Source organism: Cavia porcellus, unplaced genomic scaffold, assembly GCF_034190915.1.
Source record: "Cavia porcellus strain 051 isolate PalLab524CR breed Dunkin Hartley unplaced genomic scaffold, mCavPor4.1 scaffold_17, whole genome shotgun sequence".
NCBI classification, from domain to species: Eukaryota; Metazoa; Chordata; class Mammalia; order Rodentia; family Caviidae; genus Cavia; species Cavia porcellus.
Genome location: NW_026947500.1, coordinates 43807984 through 43832518, shown reverse-complemented (window position 1 = coordinate 43832518; position 24535 = coordinate 43807984). Strand labels below are relative to the sequence as shown.

Below are 24535 nucleotides of genomic sequence, written 5' to 3'. Positions count from 1 at the left end.
TAGAAATGCTGATGTATTTGAAGTTAGACGTGAGTCAGTCCCCCATTCTCCTTATCTGAGAAATAGCAGTGAGAGACTACCTTGGAGGGTGATGAGGGAGCTGAGAACAGAGGCAAAGTGCTGATGAAAACATTGCTTACTTTAGTGTTTACCCTGGTACTTAGTACATGGGATAAACACAGTGAATGTTAGTTGCCACATCTTCTCATTAAGTAGTCACATGTACCCCTTTTAGTCCTCAGTCCTGCAACCTATATTTTACCACATTTTACCTGTGTATGAGAAAGTGGTAGAGGGGTGCGATTTAGCTCAGTGGCACAAGCACCTGCCTGGCAAGTGCTAGATTGCTAGTTCGATCCCCAGCACAAAAAAAAAGAAAATAAAAGTGGTAAAACAACCAAAAAGAAGATGGAGCCAGGTGTGTGAGTGGTGTTGGTCCTTTTACCCACTGGAGGGGGTGGTATTTATTAACGTTCTAAACTGAGACCAGGTAGAAGCCATGGAAGGTGAAGGGGTAAACAGTGGGGATTATCTCAAGCTATCCCCTTTTTTGGCTTTGTGGATCCTTTCAGGACATTAATCTTGTTCTTCCTCAACCAAGGGATGGCTGCTTTAAATGGTGGCTTGGGCAGCAGTGGCCTTTCAAATGGCACTGGAAGCACCATGGAGGCCCTTACCCAGGCTTACTCTGGTATCCAGCAATATGCTGCCGCTGCACTCCCCACTCTGTACAACCAGAACCTGTTGACACAGCAGAGTATTGGTGCTGCTGGAAGCCAGAAGGAAGGTGAGTTCTGGGAAGCAAGGGCCCAAGGGGTAGCTGTCATCTCTTCACCAGAGCTGGGAGCCAGGGAAAGGCTGGCAACCTTTGGAGGTGCTCATGTTGAGAACAGACTGAGAAGCCCTGGAAAGTGCAATGTTTTTACAGTAAGATACTGGCCATCCTGTGGCTGCCATTATTAGACACTAATCTGTTTTGCTAGGAATCCTCTCTGGGTTATGGACCTGTCAGAGGCTCTTCTGTGGTATTTTCCTCACTTTGTGACTGGCTTGTCCTCATGGAGAAGAAACGGTTGATGGGACAGAGTTAGAGCCAGCCAGTTGGCAGAATAGGAAATAGATCCTTTGACATAAGTGACATTAAATTCAGAAGGACTGGTAATGGTTTGTAGGAGGAAACGTCCTGGGGATGCCTGTGCACTTAGATTTTACTGTTCTTTTAAATTGCCATGCAAGGTTTAAGTATTAACGTAGTGTAAGAAAGAGACAAATGCCTGCCCTGCCATAGTAGCAAAGAGTGTTGCTCTGGTCCTTCCTTGCCTGACTGAGAATTGCATGCTTCCTTGCTCTTGAGATGTGTCACTGGGGACATCTCTGCTAAACCAACTTCTTTTCCTTTTCCTTTTCTTTCTTTATTAATTTAGAGACACAGTCTCGCTGTGCAGCTCAGGTTGGCTTTGAACTTAGTATGCAACCCAGGCTGCCTGCCTCAGCCTCCTGAGGGTTGGGGTTGCAGATGTACTCTACCACACCCAGCTGTAAACCAGTATTTGTTTACTTTATTTGGTGCCAAGGATTGAATTCATGACCTCTTGCTTGCCAGACAGGAGCTTGTGCTGCTGAGCTAAATCCTTGGCCCAAAACCAGTATTTTAGTGGAAACACAAGAGACACTATAATAAACAGCGAAAAGCAGGGGCTACCTGAGCTGGTCCTCTAAATTGTTCCTTCTGTGAAAGGGATAGGGACTGCCTGAGTCACTCACTGCTCCTTATGTAGAATGCTCAAAGCAGTTCCCAAAGGTGATGTTTCAGTAAGGACCTCAGAAACATACCTCAGTGGCATCAGTGCCAGCCTGGCAAGTACATGGCCCTGAGTTTGATTCTAGGTATGAAAAAATAAAATAAATCAATAGGGACCTCAGGGGAGCAAGCCAAAAACAGCAGGTGCAAAGGTACTATAGTGGCAGTGTTCTGGAGAGCAGCAGGATGGTTAGAAAATCACTGAGCATAAGTGGTTAGAAGAAATCTGTTCTGTTTTTGTGCTCAGTGTTAATTATAGGCTCAGTGGTTTTTTGTTTGTTTGTTTGTTTGTTTTTGGTACCTGGGATTGAATTTACAACCTTGAGTTTGTTAAGCAGGCACTTAGGCTGCTAAGCTAAACCTCCAGCCCTAGGCTGTTTTTAAAAGGTGATTTCCTTTTACCAAAGCACATTTACATATGGTTAATTCACCCATTTGTGTATACAGCTTAGGAGAGTTCTGATAAGGCCTGCAATCCTGTATCCACAGCATGCAAAGTAGAATATTTCTGTCCCCTTAGAAATTTCCTCCTGTTCCTCCTTAACATTGGCTATGCTGTTTCCCACTTCTAGCCATAACCACCACTTGCTGTCCCTGTAGTTTCTAGGTGCAGTTTTTCAATCTGTTTTCATTATAACCTCTTCTACTTCCTGTATTCTGTGTTTTCATTATAACCTCTTCTACTTCCTGTATTCTGTGGCCACTGATCTCTCCCTGCTCCCCGAATTGGCCCTCTGGCCAATAGAACCCCAGCGTCCTTGGAGCCCCCCTCAGCACAGGGAGGCAGTGATGGCAGTGGTTGTGCTTTGGTCCTCTGCCTTATATGTGGAGAATCTCTTTCCCTCCCCCAGCGATGGTGTGTATGGACTGTGACAGTACAGTGCAGGTGGGGGCCAGTGTGCTGGCACTGACACTTTCCATCTGTGGATATTTTGAAGGTCCAGAGGGAGCCAACCTGTTCATCTACCACCTCCCCCAGGAGTTTGGAGATCAGGACCTGCTGCAGATGTTTATGCCCTTTGGGAATGTCGTGTCTGCCAAGGTTTTTATAGATAAGCAGACAAACCTGAGCAAGTGTTTCGGTATGTTGACTTCTCTTCCAGCATCGGGTAGTTGAAGTAGTGTACACCTGAGAGAGAAAGCCAGGCACTTGCTGGTGGCAGGAGTTGGAATTGCAATTGGACTGTTGCTCAGCTGGCCTCAGGCAGCTCAAGTAACTTTTTCCCTGAGCCTCAGTTTTCTCACATGTGGAGTGGAGATGATGATGTCTGCTCTGGAGGGAAAAATAATGTATGAAAAATGGCTTGGGGAGGGGGAAGTGCTATGTAGCTGTTGGGTAGCACTGTTAGGGATTAGTATATTTCTTGCAATATTTCTAGAGTTTTGTTCCCACTGAGAAAAACTGGGACTTGAGACTAACTGAAGCATCTGTCTCTTGCATAAGGAGGACTGAGACCCTCCTTGCTCGTCTGGTGCTCACCTGGGTCTCTGCTTGGGTGCAGGTTTCGTAAGTTACGACAATCCTGTTTCGGCTCAAGCTGCCATCCAGTCCATGAACGGCTTTCAGATTGGCATGAAGCGGCTCAAAGTACAGCTCAAGCGTTCAAAGAATGACAGCAAGCCCTACTGAGTGCTCCCCTCTGAGACTGGAGTGAGAGGGTCTTCTGGTAAGTGGGGGAGGAGTGCCCTTAATGATGCAGTGCCCTGAGGCTGTGTGTTGGCAGCCCCGGACCCTGACCCCCACCACTCTCGCAGGCACGCCCCGAAGACTCGGCTACTGCCTTCTGTGGGAGTTTCGCTTCGTACAGAGGACAAGTTTGTGCTTTGGTTTCCAGTGTTTTACTTTGGAGTTTAGGTGCCATATCCTGAGATTTCCCCCACCCCCTTTATTTAAAAGTTTGCCGTGTTTGTAACCAGTGTGTGTTGAGATGGACCAACACCAGACCACCCTGGGGGAGGGAGAATGGGGATGTGTCTTTAAAAGATGAAGGTCAGGATTCTCCCCAAACCACCCCAAGAGAGGACTGAGTGGAACCAAGCACGACCCTTAGAGTCCCCAGTGGCTGGGCCTGGCGTGGGGAGTTCTGGAGGAGAGGCGCTGACCTGACTCCTACTGCCCTGCAGCTACCCAGCTGCCTTCCATGGAAATACACTGAGTTTCCACCACCTATTTTCCAAATTCTTGTCCTGGATTTCTGCCCCTCTTTCCTAAAAGGGGTCAACAATTCCCTGGAAATAAAGCACCTCTTAAATTAACTGATTTACGCAAAAAGCAGGGAAACATCACCCATTCCTGGCCTTCAAGCCTCCATTGGTATTGGATTGCCCTGCCTGGCTAGTGGCTGTTGGGAGAAACAGCCAAGGAAGGTCTTTTTTTTTTTTTTTTTTTTTTTTTTGGTATGGGAAAGCGAGCTTACCAACTAACCACCGCCGCTTACAAGGCAGGTGCTTATACCGCTGAACTAAATCCCCAGCCCAGAAGGTCATTTTTAGTTAAATTAACATCAGATAAGACCCTGACCCATTTCCAGCAAGTCCCCCTTTTTTCTAAAGGCCTCTGTGGAAGACACTGCTGGGTCTCCTTCGGTGGAGTTCACCCCAAGCCACAGTTTTCTCCCGAAGGCTGATCTGCACAGTGTGCTCCAGGCAGTGATCAGGAGCCATCTGGTTGTCCAGAAGGAGCTTGTGCCTTGGTGGCCGGAGCCACCGGGTCCCTCCAGGCCAGGCTGTTGTTTTACTTGCAGCCCAGGGCCTCACACTGCGGAAAAAACAGAGGCAGCACTTCCTCCTTGGCTGATTGAGGTGTCCCAGAGGTGGGGTTCCCAGAGTTATGCAGATACCTCCACCAGCGCCAGTCCCAGCTTCGGCCCCTGGGGACAGAGAAACAGCACGTTTACAGCCTTTGTGGATTAGTGTTCATTTACCTCAGTATTACTGTGTTCATTTTGTCCTCATTCTTAGTTAGCTGCCCACCGCCTCTCACAGGCCTCTCCAACTCAGGCCTCTGGGCTCTCCCTCTGCTCCAAGCAGTGCTGTGGGTGGGAGCCTGTAGGGACGTGCAGTTGATGGGACACCCTGTTGGAGAGGGCTGGGTGCCTCAGCTCCCTGGGAGCTTACCCCACCCTCAGCAGTAGGAGTCTGCCCACCACAGAGAGCAGAATGAAGGGACCTCGGGACCGCTGTGCTGCAAGTCAGAAGGGCGCTCTCGCTACCATGCTGTACCTGTGGTAGCAGCCAGGGCCTGACCATCTTGCTGCAAATATTGGTGGTACTGGATTATCCCACTGGAGTAGGGACAGCCACTCCCTTCTCAGTGATAACTGGGGTCTGTTGTCCTCTGAGAAACGTGAAACGTACCCATCTTAAGCGGAACCACGTAAACTTGAATTCTGCACACTGGGAGAAATGTGTCCTGTGTTTCAAAGGAGAAAACTGTTCTAAAGGCTTCCAGGGTCATGATGGGATTTTTTAAATAAATGCAAAAAATAAAAAGAAAAAAGAATACAAAAAAAAAAAAAAAAGAAAAAAAGAAAAAATGCTAGGTTGGGGGAGACGCTGTTCTGAATCCCAACCAGCTGGAACCAAGAATGTCGTTTCTATTTTTATAGAAGTTTTATACAGCTCCGGGGTGGAGAATATTTATTACCTAAATTATATCTCTGGAAAAGGCCAGGATTTTATAGAATCCAGAATGTGATTGTTGTACACACAGGGTGCTGTGTATGATTGAAACTACTGACTTTCTATGGCGTTCGCAGCCCAGCTAACCTGCCCAAGGGGAAGGCATTAATGCTGTGAATTGGCAGAGGAGAGAGCTGTGCTCCCTGGGTGCTGCCGGCACGTGCTCCCAACCTTCTGTTCTATCTTCCTCCTTGGCCAGAGCTCTGCGCTCCCGCCCCTTCCTCACCGTTGCCTGGGGGTTGGTCCTGGGCTCAGGTCCAGCCTGCCACCTTGGATCCTGTGAAGGCCCACACCCGCTCATGTTCTCCCTTCCCAAAGGAGCAGTGTCCTGTGGAGCCCTGGCTGCACTGGCAGCCAGTGATACCATCGACCCCTCTGCCCAGCATGTTGCACCACAGCGTGCTGCCCTTGATCACAGTTCTCTCCTGGGCCAAAGATGGTTTTGTGAAGAAGCCACTCCCCTCCAAGTCTCACCATGTGAGAGGGCTCAGCCTGGAGAGTGGAGGCTCACAGCCAAGTCTTAAGCAATCCTTTTCTGTCGTGAAGGTGTCACTTACAATGTGCTTTCTGCTGTAGTTTCTTCCTTGGTTACATCATGAAATTGATTTGCCTTGAATGTGGCCAGACCACTATCTCCTAGGTCCCACATGAGTGTCTAGGGCCGGTATGGAAGCTAAGGGCTTGGATTTCTGGGAACCAAGGGCTCTCCCCACAGGTTGGAGCAGAAATCCCAGCTCTCCTTGCTGAAGGCCCCACCCCCCACCCCCACCGCAGCCTGCATCTCTGCTTCCTCCCCAGGAAAGGAGAGGCAGGGCTCTGCCCCCAGAGACCTTCTACTAGCTCTGGGCACTTCGAGGGAAATCCAAGCCTTAGGTTCCCTTCTGTCTCTGGCAGCTGGATGTTTCTTGGTGTCCTCCGTGTCCTTTTTGACTCTTCCCTGTGTCCATCGTTAGCATGTGCAAAGTCCCCTGTCATCCCGCCCCGCCCCGCCCTGCTCCTCATCCAGGGCTGTCCACACAGTGAGTGTCCTGTTCTCTCTCTCTGTTTGGATGTATTGCTCTGTGTAACTCAGTGGGTCTCCCTCTTTCTGGTTTGTTTTTTTTCTAGATTCCTGCCGTTTGTTCATCGTTGTGCCTAAAGCATGTCGATGTGGCGTCAAGTACATCGTCCAAATCCCTGTCTCTTCAGCTTCTCTGATGCTTGAACTCTCACCTTTGACCTTGTGTTGACCTTTGATGCTGATGTGTATTTTTATTACGTTTGTTTCTTTGTTTTTTCTTTCCTTTTTTTTTTTTTTTCTTTTCTTTTTTGTGCTGCCAAAATTGGTTTTGCTAGAACGACTGCTGAAGGGGAAATATTTAAACATGCATTTGAATATAAAAAAAATCTATTTTTCTAGAACTTCATAAGATAACCACTTGATTTTGTGATTCCAATTCTTTGTAATTGTCTTCAGAGCAGCCCTACTAGCACATACCGCGTGGTGTTTGTGTTTCTGTGAACACACAGCCAGTCCGTTTCTAGACTTTGTTTCTGTGTGCTTAGTTTTAAAGACAACTTTAAAGTAAACAATGAAATAAAGGATGTCACTAAAACCTTTGAGGCTCCTGAGCACATTTTGCTGATCCAGTTTGTGGGGCTTGAGGAGACGGCATGTGTTGTTATTTTTGTTTTTCTGAGTTCTCGACTGCAGAGCACACCTGAACCCCTCCTCTCCTCCGACAGCAGGCTGCAGTTTGGGCCCCAGCCATCCCTTTTCCTTTTCTTCTGTGGTCTTCTTTGGGGTGACTCTGCCAGGTGTCCAGGACCCCTCCAGCCATCCCTTGGGCCACAGCTCACCTCCATGCTTGTCCTCCAGTCTCCACAGCAAAATGTGATGCTTTGATCTTTTTGTTTTTGTATTGTTTTGTGCTTTTATTTTGAATATTTTTCCCACTGATTATGCTCAGAAAAAAAAGTTTTGCATGTTTCCTGCTATTTCTTCACACCTTCGTATTTATCACCTTCACCTCTCTGTTTTCTATAGTTTTGTGCAAAAACTGACCGATTTAAAAGGGTTTCAAAGAAGCTGTTTTAAACTGTTGTGGGGTTGATTATTTTTTTCAAGATTGTACTGTTTTATTTTGAAGTGGCAACTTTCTCCTCTATTGCCCATAGAGCATGTGCCTGTGCACTTAGACTGTCACCTCGTGTGGCGTGGGGTCTCAGCAGGGAGCCCCGGACCTGGGCCACTCTCTTCCCAGGGAAGGGAAGGGGAAGGGAAGGGAGAGAGAGATGGGGCAGCCAGGGAAGCAGAGACAGAGCCCGAGGGGAAGGGGCCAGGAGCCCTAGCACAGGACCAGCATTGCAGCGGGAGGGCGCTCTAAACCTGAGGGGCCCGCCAACTGAGTGGCATGACCTGCCTAGGTGACAAGCACAATACCAGTCTTCACACTGTTTACACCCCTGACCACCACCCACCCCAGCTGGCTCTTCCCTGGCTACTGGGGTGGGGACCAGGGTAGAGGTTCATTTTCTTAATTGGGTGAAAAGAGCCACATAGCTACTGTCCCTGGGTGCCAGGCCAGCCAGTGTTCAGGCTCCCCAAGAGGAACTTACCCTCTTCTCTTGTGGCTCCATTCGGCCTCAGGGTCTTGGGACTTGAGGAAGAATGTGAATGGAGGGGGAGAGGCCAGAGGACAGGATGGGTCTGAGGAAAAAGGAGGGAGCTGATGGCGAGTCTCCTGGCCCTAAGCGCTGGGGACAGGATTGTCCTGAGGGTGGAGGTGCTGAGGGAGAGGAGGGATCAGTAGAAGTACTGGTCAGCGCTGTGCGCGCTGGGGTGAGGAGGGGGGTCCCTGCCAGCTGCCTGGGCAGAGCTGGAGGCTGCTGCTTCTGGTAGGGCAGCCGAAGGATAGACGGGTGGGGCCCAGGAGGTGGTGGGGAGCCAGGCCCTTGCCTGTGCCCACGCCCACAGTCTGACTGCACAGAGCCGCCCTTCCTGGGACTGAGAAACTGTGTTTGCCAATGTATTTGCTTTCAATTCCAAGAGGAGCACTGGGAAAACCTGTGGATAAAACCAAATGCCAAACGTTGGACGTTGTTTCCTTTTCCTTTTCTCTCTCTGATTGTTTTAATTGTTCTGTGGTGGTTTTAATGGATTTGAGACCCTGGAGCGGCAGCTGTCTTTCTGATTTCCAGCTGCTTTTTGTGAATAATTTAAAAAGAAAAAAAAAAAAGAAACTTTACATTTTGGAGACAAACCTGTGTGAGTTTTTTATTGGTACAAACGTATTTAACACTAGGGATTTTGTACAGTTTTTTGCCTTTTCTACTAGAAAACAATGTAAAGTGATTTCACAATGTGAAGAGAAAAAAAATGCCACTATGACCAAACGCACAGTCTGTTCTGCAGCAACAACGGGATTCAATCAACTCGAGTCGTGATTCAGCCGTAGAAATGCTTTTCCTGGACCTTGTTTGAGCTTTCTTTCTTTCCTGTTTTGATTTGCAAAAGAAAATGTCTTTTTGTGTGAACTTGTGTTGTACTCTGTAGAAAATTATGGATTTTACTTTAATGGTTTAAAAAAAAAAACAGGTAAGAAGAGCCTTTGTCGCTTTTCTCACCCAATCACAGAGTTTGTGTAGTGGATTAAAAAGAAAAAAATTGTTACAAGTTTGGAGCAAGGGAGTATGTGTTTCAAAGGACTTGCCTTCCTTTTTTGTGTGTTTTTCCTTTTGTCCCAATGGGAAACCTAAATCTGTTTTAATTGCACAGACACACGGACAAAAAGTCATTTTGTATCTGCCAAGTGTGGTACCTTTCTTTATTTGCTATTAAACTGTTTGAGAAGAACAGATGCTATCTTCAGAGTTGTTGATTGCTGTGGTTGGGTGAGGGATGGGGCGGGGCAGGGTAAGGTTTGGGGAGGTTTGAAGGTTGGGGGGGGGCACAGGTTGCTGACTCTTTGCAGCTACACTGCAGGCAACACCTCCCTGAGGACCTGGAGCTGTCCTTGTGTTCCTGTTCCGGTGCTGCAGTCTCCGAAAGCCACTGCCACGAGCTCGGCAACAAAGCAGCCTCTGCAGGCCTCTGCTGCTCCAGCCAGAGCCATTCCTCTCCTGAGACACCTTCAGTTCCCCACTGTAGTTCCAGGGCCACCTTGGGCCTCTGAGCAACTTCAGGCCACTGGACCAGGGGTCTCGGGCTATATACAAAGAGTGGAATTCTTCAGGGGTACCAAAGCGGGACCCTGGCAACTCTGAGCTACTCACAGCCCACGCACGGGGTATGTGCAGCAGGGATTCCAGTGGGGTGTTGAGTACCAGCCACGAGCACCCCAAGAGCAGCTTCCTCCGCCTGCTGCTGAGGTACACTTGGGCCACATGTCCACTTGCTCCAAAACTCAAATCCAGAACCTATGCAGCTTGAGAGAGCCTTACAAGATCTTGGCAACCAAGTGTTACTTTAATTTTTTGGCAACCAAGTGTTGCTTTAAAGCTTAAAGCCAGAACGTGGTGTCAGTACCCAAGTGGTTGTTCTCACTACTGTCTGCTCACTGGTCACAGCTGTATGTGACACAAGCCACACATGGAATCCCAGCCCTTTTCTCGATGCCTTTCCCTGTTCTGCAGAGACACTGCTGGGTCAGACACCCGGCTGCCTGCTAGAACCTGTCCTGTGCTCAAAATCCGCCTGGCCCTGTTCCAAAGCCCTTTCAGATCATGGCCTAATTAAGTACTTGTGCTCTGCCCTTTGAGCACCCTCATGGCTCCGCAGGTAGTATAGTGGTCTGCACAGCGGGGTTCCACACAGGGTGGCTGGGTGGTGGTTGAGATGCAGCATTACTATTGTTTTTACTGTGGCAAAATTCATATAACATTAAAGTTGCCCTAAGTAACCTCTTTTGGTTTTTCTGAAACGGGGTCTCACCTGGTGGTCCAGGCTAACCTTGAACTCATTTCATGGTCCAGGCTGACCTCAAACTCATGGTGATCCTTCTCCTCAGCCTCCCAAGTACTGGGATTACACGTGTGTGCCACCAATCCTAGATCTGAACATTAATATTGGTGAAATCAACTTGAGATTCTAATTCTGTTTGAAGTACGTATTAGAACTTGATATGAAATTGGATATTGAGTATTGTGTGAGCATCTTTCATGCTTAAAGCATGTTACTTTAGAATGTATTTGGGGCCAGGCATGGTGGTGCATGTCTATAACCCCAGCCCTCAGAAGGCTGAGCCAGGAAGGTCATCCTGTGCTACATAGTGAGTTCAAGGCCATTCTGACATAGTGAGACCCTGTCTCAAAAAACACTGAAAAGAATGTACCTAGGTCTGGAAGTGTGGCTCAATAGGGAAACCTTTGCCTAGCATGCATAAAGCCCAGCACCACAAAAAATAAAATTTACTCAAAGAGAATGGCATTTTTTTAAATAATCATAGAGCCATACACACATACATTGGTGCTAGGGCTTGAACCAGGGCCTTTATTATATTAAGCTAAGTCCCAAACAGTAGTTTTTATTTTTTATTTTTAAAACAAAGTCTTGCCTAGATTGCTGAGGCTGGGTTCAAACTCAGATCCTCCTGCCTCAGCCTCCTAAATAGCTTCCATCTTTCTGTAGATTTCTGAGTACCTGCTATTCTCCACATTCTTTTTTGCTGTCTCCTGGGACCTTATGCAGCGTTAAGGTTCAGACCCCAATGAGGATGGAAGCACCACCCACTTGTCCCTTCACCTCGGAGAATGCAGGGCTGCTGTTGAATGACAGTCCTTTTGGGACAGTCACCTGGCTTTGGCACTTTTGTCCTTTCTGAGTGAAAACCTGCCCTGGCTTTGCTGGGAGGAGGGGCCTGGTGATTGCTGCAGCAAGGGACCAGATTGATTCCGGGGCCACATCTCAGACTCTGCCATGCCAATACGTGGGGAGCATGGAGTCCTAGTTCGAAGCCAGTTGAGCTGCCTGGCTTTTCCCATAGCTTTATTGATCTGTAATCTACATACTGCAGCATAAGCGGCTGTGTGAAACATACCATTCATTGGTTCCTACAGTGGTGCAATTATTGCCACAACTTAAGTTTAGAACTCTTTTTTTTTTTTTTTCTCTACCCAAAAGGAACCCTGTACTCATTGGCAGTCACCCCTTCTCCAACCCCTGGCAGCCACTAATTTTCCTGCTGCATTGCTCTTTCTGCACATTTCACGTAAATGCAGTGCTCACTGCTCAGGCCTTTGGGTTTTGCTCACCCCTCCTAAGCAGTTTCTCCTCCCTCTCCAAGGAAGGGACCTTTGAGTTGTCGCCCCCACTCAGCCCTGTGCTGCCGCTGCCCTGTCCCATCCAGCTCCCCACACACTTGCCTTGTCCCAAACAGTTACCTATCAGCTTGTGGATAGCTAGTTCATACCTTGGATCCACCAGCCTCATTTGAAGTATTCAAAAGCTGCCTGTGCACATAGCTGCCATACTGAACAGCGCTGGCATAGAATGGTTCCACCACAGCTGTCTGTGGTCAACACTGTGACAAAGTTGCTTTTGCTTTAAGAAAACAAAAGCTGGGCCTGGTAGGACACATTCGAAATTCCTGTGCTCTGGAGGCTGAGGCAGAATTGTTGGAAGTTCAAGGCCAGCCTGAGCTACATAGATCCTTTCTGATAAAACAACAAAAGCCACGCAAGGTGGTCTGTGCTTAGAACCTAGCACTCCAGAAGGTTGAAGTAAGGATCATAAGTTCAATCCCATCCCGAGCAACTCAGACTGTCTCAAGGATTTGTAGCTGAATGTGGTGGCGTGTTCTTGGTGATAAAGGGGTTTGAACCCAGGGCTTTGTGACTGGGTTCAAACCCCATTATCGCCAAGAAAAGAAAAAGGTTGTCAATAATCATGAGTGGATCCCATCCCTCAGCCCACTGACAAACTGGTGAGCAATGTACTTAAGGATTTTTTGGTACGTACAGTACGGAAGTGTACAGCTTGTTCCTCCCACATACCGTCCTGAGCATGCTTCCGTCTGGGTACCCAGCCATCTACTGCTTCCTTTCTGAGAAGCCACATAGTGTTTCGTGGCTTGTCGGCCTATTGGATTCAGGGTATTTCTAGTTTTTTTAACTAGTATAAATAATAGTCAATTAAGAGGCATTAATTCAACATCCTGAGTGGTGGATGAACTGATGGTCAATTTGTAGCACCCAGCTGAGCTGAGCCAGCGCGATGCTGGGTGTGGAAGGCTCACCTGAGGACGGTTGCCAGCAGCATCAGAACAGAGCTGTAGGGGAAGGTGGTGCGCTGCTGATTCTCCTGGAGAATCTCGCCTCGCTGGCTTTCCTGATATGAACTCGACAATTCTCATCATTGGAGGAGCTCGCATCCTTGCAGTCCCTGAGAGGACTGTGGTTCTCTTAGAAGGAGCTCTGGTTCTTGAGCTTCCTGTGCAGGTCTGTCAGCCTGTTAGCACAGACTTGCTAGTTTCCACCAGTGACCTTTGGGCCTTGCCAGTGCAGATCCTTGCATGAGGCATTGTTGTGGGCTGTAAGTCTCCAGCTAGACTCATGCAGGATACTGCCATGGGATCTAGGCCCTCATCTGGATTCTTTGGGTCTCTAATGCATAGACAGGTCTCCTGCATTCTTTTACGCTTGACTCTTTGGGTGCATATTATAAAATAGTCCTATAAACTGCCATAGTTATTTGAAGTCTGTTCCCTTCAAAATCCTGATTACAACATCCTGTTTTCAGAGCAAGCTCATGTTTTACGATCTCATTTGATTTTCCCAGAGAGGGGCCCTCCCCATCCCACAACTGAGAAAAAATATATAGAGAGAGAGAGAGCTGGGGACCTGAGGTCGGTGTTCATCTTGGCAGAAGGGCTCTGATGTAAACCTGTGAAGGGCCCATCGATGAGATCTTGCAACACTTGGCTTCAGTGCCTGAGTGAGAGTAGACAGAGGTAGGTAGGGACTGGATGAAAGAGACTTTCATCCCTGAGGGCCACCTAAGTAGTGAGGCAGTCACAGGCCCAAGGTTCTGTGAGCATGCAGTCTTAAAGGGGAACAAGAGGGCCAGCGATTCAGCTCTGTGGCACGAGCACCTACCTACCAAGTGTAGGGCCCTGAGTTCGATTCCTAGTACCAAAAAATAAAAATAAAGCAGGAAATGCAAATTTTTACATGAAATTGCCTAGGTAGGGGCTGGAGATTTAGCTCAGCAGCATAAGCGCCTGCCTTGCAAGCAGGCAGTCGTGAGTTTGATCCCTGGTACCGATAAAAACGAAAAAGACTAAAAAAAAAGAAAGAAAAATTGCCTGGGTACCAAATGTTACCAGCCAGGTGGTAATGCCAGCCGCATCCTAACATGTGACCCCTGCTTTAGGCTTGAGCATAACATTTTTTTATTTTGTTTTGGGGTGCTAGGGATGGAACCAAGGGCACGTGATCTGTTACATAAGCATTTTACCACTGAGCTGCACCCTGGCCCTGCCTTCTGCTTTGCCGTGAGACACACAGCTGCTCCCCAGTGCAGTGGACACCCCCAGCTGCCCCCCAGCCCCATTAGGGTCTGTGGAGAAGGCCACTGGTGGCTTTTGCACCTGACTTGAGTGGCTTTTGACTCTGCTTTTCCTGGTCTCTTTTTCCCACCCACCCAGGCCACAGCTCTGCGTTAGGCTCCTGGTGACTGTTGGGTGGCAGGCAATGCCCGCTATGAATTTCTCCACACCATCCATCCACTTTTCTCTGCCTCTCTCCAAGACAGTACAATGGTTAAGACTGGGATTCCTAAAGTTGTGCTGATTCAGTTGTGGTCCCAGCTTTGTCTCTAGATTGCAGAGAGGCCAGCTCTCAGTGTGCCTCAGTTCCCTTATCTGTAAACTGAAGTAATGCTTCAGTAGGAAATAGAAGTGAGGTTCTGTTGGTCTCTTCCCACCTCTCCTGGATCTCCAAAGTTAGTTGTAAAATTACACAGCTCCTGCCCACAGGAGTGTGCCCTTAAAGCCAGGGTAGTAGCTGAATTTGGGGACATAAGTTGAAAGTGAAAGTCTCCAGGGAACATTGGGGCCTGCAGCAGGTCTGAGCATGTTCTCCATTCAGGAACTAAGAGTGACTCCTGGAGCAGGAGAAGCCTTTATCCTGCAGGTTCCAAGCTGGAGATCGCCAGAGTCCCGGCTCCTTTGGGGTGTGGACACCAGTTGTCCCCACTCTTCTTCTGCCGCAGTGTCATGGCTTACTACTGAGAGGAGACCTCCTGGCTCTGCTGAGACGATAGGGACCCTTGCATACAGCCTCCCGCCCCACCAGCCAGGCCTAGGCGTGCTTTCCCCTCGTGTCCCCTGGGCCATCATTGCCTTCACCTCCACCACTGCTGTGAGGCCTCAGGCCAACTGTTGCTTCCCGACCCCAGGTCCTGACCGCCAGACCCATCGTGTTCTTCCTGTGAGCAGCCAGGGCAGATGCGCTGGCGTTTTAGTTTCAAGTGGAAACACTCATTGCTTCTCTCCTTGTCCACTCGTGATGAATTCATTGAGTGACCTCTGTGCCACGCCTGGCTCTGGGGAGCTGGGTGGGGAATGAGACAAAGGCCTTTCCTGTGCATTACAGGGGGTGAGCTGAGCAGGTGACCTCACCAAGCTCTGATTCTATAACTGTGAGTGGATAATAAGCCAAGTCACCTAGCAGGGCTTCCTAGGCAAGAAGCAGGTATGGGAAGAGGAAAGCAGGAGCCCGAAAGGCCTCAGGGCAGGGAGCTGGGCAATTCCTCAGGAGGCTGGGTGTACAGATGCCACAGGACCCAGCACCTCCACCTCTGAGTATATACCAAGAGAAAAGCATGTCCACCTGATGATTCATACATTGAGATTTATGGCATCCTTCCTGCTAAAAGCCAAAGGCAGAACATCCCAGACATCCTCCATAAACACTGATGTAGCCAAACAGCGGATATTAACCAGCCACAAACGATGCTCTAACAGTGATGCTCTGACAGGGTGGCACAAGTGTAGATGAATACAGAAAACGCGCCATCCACAGCAGGCTGCTCCTGTGGGATTCCTCCTGTCTTACGAGCTACTTTCAGTCTATCTGAATGCAGCACTGGGGAGGCACCCAGATGCTTCCTTCCCTGAGCAGCCCCCTCACCCCATGCGACCTTCTCCCAGGAAATGCCCACTGGGGATGGAGCTCAATAGTTGTTGATCACTTACCGAGCATGTTTGAGGCCCTGGATTTTGATTCCTAGTACCATAAAAAAGGAAACATGTCTATAATCACATTCCTGAGGTCCTGAGGTTAGAATTTCCACAAAGTAATGGAGGGACACAACTCAGCCTTGACACCAGACGGTTGCAGAGTGACTGCTCATGGGTGTGGGCATCTTTCAGGGCTGATGAGTGGTTCAGAATTAGTGGTAGTCCATGCAGAATGGTGGGAATATACCGAAAACCACTGGATTACCCACTTTGCAGGGGTGGGGAGTGCTTGACGAACAGAGGGCAGAGGAGAAGCTGAGGTCAGGAGCTGCTGGGGTGGCAGGGTTCCTGCCACCAGGGCTTCTCTTTCCCCCCAGCGCTCCAGAGCTTCAAGGTTCTGCTCCCTACACTCAACCTCGCCCTTCCAGTGTCTGGCCTTAAAGCTCAGTGTTAGGGACCTTTTCTAACCAGAGTTGGGAGTGCAAGTGAGACATTTTATTTTATTTTTTTATTTATTGGTACTGTGGTTTGAACCCAAGGCATTAGCACCAAGACACATCCATAGCCCACACTTTGTTTGAGACAGCGGCTCCACAAGTTGCCCAGGCTGAATACCAAAAGATCTTTCTGCCTCAACTTTCCAGAGAACTGACATTACAGGCATGTGTCACACCTGGCCTGAACAACATTTCAACAGTCAGGGGTCCATTGGGGTCACACACAGGGTCCATTATGCCAGAATGCCAGGAGCATATCGTTTCAGGCTCATTGCTGTCCCGAGAGCCGTGCACTGCAACTGTCTTTCCCCGGCTCTCCAAAGAGCCAAGAACCTGCCTGAGGTCACCTGGCCCATCCTGCTAACATACAGGGGCAGCAGGAATTGGCCTGGCTGCTTCCTGGGATTTATTGTCCTCATAGTACAGAAGAGGAAACCAAGGCCCAGAGAGAAAAATGGTTTGGCCAGAGTCCCCTTGGGAGTTAGCAGGAAGCCAGGCCTCTGGCACCAACCAGTTCGAGGGCCTTCTCTGGAGGGAGACGCTTAGGACTGGTGAGACAAGCGCATGGCCAGGTGACCACAGTGCATCACGGGAACAAAGCGGGGGATTTGGGACACGTGGGCAGAGGGTGAGGCAAGCTGAGCACGCGGGACATCTGCTTCCTCAATGCTGTCAGCCCTGCCAGCTCCCTGGTGGCCCTCCCAGCAGGGGCAGGGGCAGCAGGGTGTCAGGGTGACACCCAAGGGGTGTGCAGGTGGTCAGAAGCTGATTCTTCTGAAGCCACGCAACGTGGGTGGGTGCAGCAAGGCCCGCGTGACCTTGCTGCTGACATTCCTTAGGGGCCACGTGACTTCAAGTGGCAGGGACAGCTGCGCACAGGGGCCGCCACCAAAGCAGCTGTGTTCCCAGGGTGGCGCCCGCTCTCATCCAGGCCCCGAGTGGCTCCCTGCCGGCTGCCGTTTTCCTTCCTGGGTCCATGAGGAGCTCTGGGCGCTGAGGAGCTGCAGGGTCTCTGCAGGCGGCCAACGGGCTGTGGGAGGATGGGGCAGGACCAGACGAAGCAGCAGATCGAGAAGGGGCTACGGCTGTATCAGTCCAACCACACCGAAAAGGCGCTGCAGGTGTGGATGAAGGTGCTGGAAAAGAGCTCGGACCCTGCGGGCCGATTTCGTGTGCTGGGCTGTCTGGTGACTGCGCACTCGGAGATGGGCCGCTACCGAGAGATGCTCAAGGTGGGTGGTTGCGCGGGGGTGGGCAGGGCAGGGCAGGGCCGGACCCCCAGCAATGCATTGCAGGGCCCTCTAGCTCCTGTGTGTCCTGCGGGCTGGTAGTGAGGGGCCAAGCCTCCTGACCCCCTCCAAGGCCCTGTGTGTTGGGGGCTGGGGCTTCAGATCCAAGTCTGGGGTCTGGAACTTCTGTGTCGGAGCTTCTGACACAGAGGCCTGGGGTCCAGGGGCTGGAGACTGGGAGCCCAGGTGTCCAACTCTAGGTTCTGGCCCTCCCGTTGAGGTTTTGTGCTGGGGCTTGGGCTGCAGACTGGGCGGGCACAGGCTCCGGGCCCAGGACTTTGGGGTCTGCTACTTTAAGAGCTCCTGCCCCCCACCCTGTGGGCAGTTTGCTGTGGTCCAGGTAGACACCGCGCGGGAGCTGGAGGACGCCGACTTCCTCCTGGAGAGCTATCTGAACCTGGCTCGCAGCAATGAGAAGCTGTGCGAGTTCCCTAAGGCCATCTCCTACTGCAAGACCTGCCTCGGCCTGCCGGGGACCAGGGCAGTGGCGCGGCTTGGGGGCCAGGTCAGCCTGAGCATGGGCAATGCCTTCCTGGGCCTCAGCCTCTTCCAGAAGGCGCTGGAGAGCTTCGAGAAAGCCCTGCGCTACGCCCACAACAACGATGACACCATGTTGGAGTGCCGTGTGTGCTGCAGCCTGGGCAGCTTCTACGCACAGGTCAAGGTGGGCAGCAAGGCCAGGCTGGGGGGTCAGTGCCCAGTGCATAGTGGGAGCTCAGTAAACCTGGGGTGAATAGCTGTGTCTGCTCAGGGGCGGAGGAAGGCTGGAGAAGAGGTGGGACCCCCAAGGACAGCGGACCTGGATATGATGACTCTGTGATGACATAAACCTTTTTTTTTTAACTTTTTATCGGTACCAGGGATCGAACTCACAACCGCCTGCTTGCAAGGCAGGTGCTTATGCCGCTGAGCTAAATCCCCAGCCCCTGACATAAACCTTTTTTACTTTGAAGAAAACCATATGAGAAATAGAGTAATACAATGACTTCCCATATAACCACCATAGACTGAATAATTGTATATATTGTTGACACTCTTGGGTACTTAGGTAAACCCTGCACTGAGCTACATTGCCAGCCCATTTTTATTTTTATTTCAAGACAGGCTCTCCTCACTAAGTTGCTAAGGTACCCAGGATGGACTCAAACTTTTGAATCCTCTTGCCTCAGCCTCCCAGAGTGCTGGGACTACAGGAGTAAAGGACCAAGGCAGGCTGCCACATGTGACTTATACTTTTGTGGGCAGGGGAGTTCTACACAAGAATCTTGAGTTACAACCAGCCTCATCTACGAACAACAGGATTTTAGTTTGTTTGTTTGGTTGGTTGGTTGGTTGGTTGGTTTTCTGAGACAGGGTCTCACTATGTAGCTGAGGCTGACTTTGAACTCACTATATAGCGCAGGCTGGCCTCCTACTTTAGCCTCCTAAGTGCTGGGATTACAGGCTTGTGTCACCACACCTGCCTTGATTTACACATTTTCACTGAAGTGGTAGCAAATTGTGATGTTTTACCCAAATTGGCTCAGTATTCATCACTAGAATTTTGTGTGTGTGTGTGTGTGTGTGTGTGTGTGTGTGTGTGTGTGTGGTACTAGGATTGAACTCATAGCCTTGCACTTGCCCGGCAGGCGCTTATACCACTGAGTTAAATCCCCAGCCCATCATCACTAGAATTTTTTTTTTTAATGGTACTGGGGATCGAACTCACGACAGCCTGCTTATAAGGCAGGTGCTTATGCTGCTGAGCCATCCCTAGAATTTTTTAAAAGGCACCTCGTTTTTATAAGGACTCCCATATATCATAAAATTTATCACATACACCAAATTTACCAATATTGTCTAGCATCTCATGCCCGGTCTGTATTTAAATTTCTAAATGTGCTCTCCCCCCCAGCCTGTTTGTTGTACTGGAACACAAATAAGAGCCATTCATTGCACTGGCTTCTTTTCTGTCTCTCTGTCTCTGTCTCTGTCTCTGTCTCTGTCTCTGTCTCTGTCTCTGTCTCTCTCTCTCTCTCTCGTATCAGGAATCAAACTCAGGACCTCATGCTTGCCAGGCAGATGCTGTACCGCTGAGCTAAACCCTTAGCCCCCCTTTTACATCTTCTTCATTAGGAAACTCTCACCTTCCCCTTTTATTTTCCATCATTTTTGTTTTGTTTTTTTGTGCTGGCAGATCGAACCCAGGGCCTTCACGCTGAGTGGCATTCTCAGCTTTTTTCTTAGTTAGTGTTTTGAGACAGGGTCTCACCGAGTTGCCCAGGCTAATCTTGAACTTGAAGTCCTCTTGCCTCAGCCTCTCAGAATGCTGATGCCTCTCAAAGTGCATGCACCATCACACCAGGCTATTTCTCCACTCACTGCAGAAACCAGAGGAACTGCCTTGTAGGTCACCACCCTCCCCCTCATGCGGGACACTGATATCCCTGCCTCGAGTGGTCCTGAAGCTGAGGACCATTTAGGACTGGACACCAGCTGCTGCCCCTCCATCCCTCTCTTCCCTTTTCTTTTCTCTTTCCTTTCCTCTACTTTTCTTTTGGAGACAGGGTCTCACTATGAAGGCTCACCAGGATGGCCTTGAACTCACTGTGTTCCCCAGGCTGGTTTTAACTCGGGACCCTCCTGCTTCAGCCTCCTCAGTGGCAGTTACAGGCATGCACCATTGCACCCGGTGCCTTCTCACCTTTTCAGTCATTCTTTGCGGAAGTATTTTTTGGGCATGTGCTAGATCCAAGAACCAGGCGCAGCCTTTGGGATCCAGCAGCAGTGCTGACCGAGGCTGCTCCTTTGCTGCCCTGAGGTCCGCTCGTGGACAGTTCCCATGCTCAGTGTGCCCACCACCCCTGTCTCCGCAGGACTATGAGAAAGCCCTATTCTTTCCCTGCAAGGCAGCAGAGCTTGTCAATGACTACGGCAAAGGCTGGAGCCTCAAGTACCGAGCCATGAGCCAGTACCACATGGCTGTGGCCTACCGCCTGCTGGGCCACCTGGGCAGTGCCATGGAGTGTTGTGAGGTGGGGCCATAGGGATGTGGTAGGGGTGGGGGGCAGGAGGTAGGAACCAAGGCCACCTCCTTTCAGGCTGGCATAGCTGAACCCCGCGGGAGGTTTGGGCCATGCTCATGAGAGGGGGCTTTCCTTGGGGCCCAATACCCTCTTTGAACAACCAGAAGAGTCCGGCAGGAAGAGAGCCGGCCTCGGGTTCAAATTCCAGGCATGGCACTTACTTCTGGGACCTTGAACCTGAGCTTCCAGCTGTCAATCAGTGCTGTGGCTTCAGTGCATGAAACCTTGGCACAGCATGGATACATGGGTACGGGGGGCTCTGAGGGCGCTGTGACTCCATGGCTGCCCCATCCCTCACAGGAGTCCATGAAGATTGCGCTACAGCATGGGGACCGGCCACTTCAGGCACTCTGCCTGCTCTGCTTTGCTGACATCCATCGGAGCCGTGGGGACCTGGAGGTGAGGTCACTGGGATGGGAGGGGGCACTGGGCTGGCCCAGCCTGATTCACCTCCTCCGCTGTGCAGACAGCTGTCCCCAGGTACGACTCTGCCATGAGCATCATGACTGAGATTGGAAACCGCCTGGGGCAGGTGCAGGTGCTCCTGGGTGTGACCAAGTGCTGGGTGGCCAGGAAGGCACTGGACAAGGTGAGAGCAGTCCCATCCCATTCCCTGGCTCTGCCCACCACCCCCTGCTCCCAACAAGCCAGTCCTGCCAAACTGCAGTTCTGTCCAGGCCTAGGCTCCATGGGTCTCCTTCTCTAAAGTCAGCCCTACCTGCTTCTGGGAGGCCAGGAAAGTCCAAGTTACCTTCCCAGCCTGAAGCAGGCCCACACCTGGCTCAGGGACCCCTGGCTAGTGAAGAGTACACACTAGGACTTGAACCCAGGACACTGACTGGCTTGATGGTCTCCCAGCAGTGTGTGAGGCAGGCCTGTCCTGCCCATTCCGAACATGCACAGCCTGAGGCTCATGCAACTCCACCCTCTACTCTCTACTACTGCCACACACAGGGCAGTGGCCCTGCCCTGTCCCCTCCCCAGTTTGCTGTTAGCCTCTGTCAAATCCTGCACCTGAGCCCTGGCCTCTCTTTTCATCTTGCAGGCTCTAGATGCCATTGAGAGAGCCCAGGACCTGGCCGAAGAGGTGGGGAACAAGGTCAGACCTGATTCTGTCTCCCAGACCAGGGGTTCTGGGAGGCACCTCAGACGTGGATGACTCTGAGCCCTTCCTGACCCTCAGCCCATGGCCCTGGGGCAGAGCAGGAGTGTCACCACTCAGGGGAAGGCATTCTCAGAGCTTCTGCGCATTAGGACTCTATGGTGGCCTCCAGTCAGTCCCTAAGACCCAGAAGGACAGCTTTGATAGGTGTCACTTGGTGTTTTTTCTCCCTGGGGGTTAGACATTGTGACCCGTTATAGAGGAGGCTGATGCAGCTCACAGAGTCACCGAGGTCTGTGTCAGGCCACACGTAGGTCCTTTCCACAGCTGTAGCGGATGTGGCATCTCCACATTCACTCCGTCACCACACCCAGCCCTGCAGATGCAGGCAGGCTCAGTGCTCTGGCCTTCCAGAAACCTGCAGGCACCGCAGCAGGGCACGGCCAGCTCCCTGCTCACTGCTCCTGCTTTTGGTGGGTGGAGGCCAGGCCACAGGTATCAGGAGCCCTAAAGTCCTGCAGTGGACAGAAACTTCTGCCCTCCCCACCCCATTCTGCTGGACGGAACCCAGGCCCAGAGAGGCTGGGCGTGGCCCTCGGTGGGGGGGGGGGCGGGCAGGGTAGGGCTGGGCAGCACACCACCAACCTGGCCCTCTCCATACCCGTCCCCTATCCACTGTGCCCTGTCCCCTGCCCCTGCCAGCTGAGCCAGCTGCGGCTGCACCGGCTGGCCGAGGACATCTGCCGCAGCAAGGGGCTGCAGCGGGAAGTGCGCGCGCACGTGGTGCGCTTCCACGCATGTGTGGAGGAGACAGAGCTGTACTGCGGGCTGTGCGGCGAGGCCATTGGAGAACAGAACGGCCGGCTGCAGGCACTGCCCTGCGCACACCTGTTCCACCTCAGGTGAGGGACACTGAGCCACGCCACACTGGTGACAGGGACAGCACACACTGGCCTGCTGCTGCCTAAGGCCTAGGCCGCTCCACAAACTCCCCATTCATCCACTCAGAGGCTTGGGTGACATCCTTCCTGTCATTAACCCGAGGAATTCAGTCTTTATTTTTGATGGGGGTTTGAACCCAGGACCTTGGCACTACACTACAGCCCCAGCTCCCTTTTTAAAAAAATCTTTACTTTGAGACAAGTTCTCTCTAAGTCAGTAAAGTGCACAGGCTGGGCTTAAGCATGCGATACTCCTGCCTCAGCATCCCAGAGTTCCTGGGATCACAGGCTGCGCCTTCATGCCCAGGTACAGGCGTGTCCTAAGAAAGTCCCGTTAGCTGGCCCCTTGAGTCCTCCCATCCGCCATCCAGGTGGCCATTCCTTGTATCCTTTTTTTTTGGTACCGGGTATTGAGCTCACGACCTCGAGCTTGCCAAGCAGGTGCTTATGCTGCTGAGCTAAACCCCGAGCCCCAGCAAGAATGGGTGGCCATTCTTGCATCATTTCCCCAAGGAACTCAGCGAGGCCTCTGGAGGCCATCGGGTCAGACAGCTGGGGCCAGGCGTCACTCTGCCTGCTGTCTAGAAGGCTCTGGGGCAGCAAGTGCCCGCAGCTGCCCTGGGGAAGGGAGCGGAGAGGCTGGGCCGGAGGCTCTGCCTCGGCAGCCATAGAGCCCTCTGCCCCGCAGGTGCCTGCAGAGGAACATTGCCCGGGGCTGCCCCAACTGCCGCCGTGCATCCATGAAGCCCGGCTTCGTGTGACTGCGGCCTCAGCCCCAGGCTCCTCCTTGCTCAATCTTCGCCCTCTCCACCTGCACACAGACCTGAGCCTCAGTTTACCCTGGACAGCCTCACTCACGGCCTTCGAGGCCACATCAGGGCCTGGGCCACCTCTGCTGCCCTGCAGGCCTCCCCTGCCTCTTTGTACTTCGCTGTTTTTAGATAAACTGTTTGTAATAAACTGTTTGTACCTGGTGCCCGGATTCTCACTTTCCCTGCTGCATGTGAGAGAGGTGAGGTGAGGGCACCCGCAGGCCTCCTCACCACAGCCACCCTGCCCAGGGACCCCGAGAGGCTCTGCCACCCTTCCTGGGTGCCAGGATGTCCTGGTGACTGAGTCAGTGACCGCTGGGGGGACAGCACAGCAGGCTGAGTGTACCGCACAGCACGGGAACTCGCAGAGGCTGAGCATGTCGCAGAGGTGTGTGAGTAGAGAGGCTCTCATGAGCAGAGAGGTTTCTGTATGCAAGCCAGCTGAAGTATAGAAGAAAATAGTGTAAGTTTTCCAAAAAATGAGTCTTAATCCACTGACACAAACCCAGAACAACTCCCAGCTCTGATCTGTTCTCCCCAGAGCCACACAGCACAGCATCCGGCAGGCTGGGGCGCAAATCTCTGCTTTATCACTCAGCCTGTGTGACCTTGAGTGAGTTACTCTGCTTAATCTCCTTTTCCTTGTCTAACAGTAGGGAAGAATGCTAACTCCTCACATAGAGCTTTGAAGGGCTGGAGGGTGGAGCATCGTCGTGCACATCTTTTGATCCCAGCACTCTTGGAGGCTGAGTCGGGAGGATTCTAAATTTGGGGTGACGTTGGGCAATATAGGGAGACCCTGTCTGAAAAGCACTAGGTGCTTGGAGGTGTAGCTCAGTGAGAAGGCCCCAGGTTCAATCCTCAGTTTAAAAAAAAAAATGTTCCGGTTGTGATGGTGTATGCCTGTAATCCCAGCACCCAAGAGGCGGAGGCAGGAGGATCACTGGAAGTTTGAGCCCAGCATAGGCTACATAGTGAGACCTATCTCAAAATAAACAAATGAAAAATAAAGAAAAAAAGCATTAGAGATCATGGATGTGTGACAGTTAGTGTTGCTGGCCAGCCTAGGGTCTTTCTGCTCCATTCAGGTAAAAATCACGGATTGGCAAAGTGTAATCCCTGGGCACCTGGTCCCTGCCATGCTGGTGTCACTGCTTATTTTTTTCAATTGGTACAATTTAGATATA

The 24535-nt window shown here is 51.1% G+C and overlaps 2 protein-coding genes across 12 annotated transcripts in view; both read left to right on the top strand.

Annotated features, from left to right (window-relative positions):
* Celf1 (CUGBP Elav-like family member 1) overlaps nt 1-9319 on the top strand; it is a 76897-nt gene extending 67578 nt beyond the window's left edge. For 10 of the 11 annotated variants that reach the window (XM_063227931.1, XM_063227932.1, XM_063227933.1 and 7 more), the window contains 4 exons: nt 602-787; nt 2740-2883; nt 3304-3468; nt 3557-9319. In XM_063227931.1, the coding sequence (XP_063084001.1) occupies nt 602-787; nt 2740-2883; nt 3304-3431 (458 nt within the window). In that variant the 3' untranslated portion in view covers nt 3432-3468; nt 3557-9319. The remainder of the gene's footprint in view (nt 1-601; nt 788-2739; nt 2884-3303; nt 3469-3556) is intronic. The other variant, XM_005001591.4, reaches the window with a different exon arrangement.
* Nucleotides 9320-16791: 7472 nt separating this feature from the next.
* On the top strand, nt 16792-23510 carry Rapsn (receptor associated protein of the synapse). Its single transcript, XM_003465077.4, has 8 exons — nt 16792-17371; nt 17754-18092; nt 20284-20442; nt 20794-20892; nt 20960-21082; nt 21539-21592; nt 22298-22497; nt 23225-23510. Exons 1-8 carry the CDS (start codon nt 17180-17182, stop codon nt 23295-23297), a joined length of 1239 nt encoding a protein of 412 aa, XP_003465125.1. The 5' UTR covers nt 16792-17179; the 3' UTR covers nt 23298-23510.
* Nucleotides 23511-24535: the final 1025 nt, after the last annotated feature.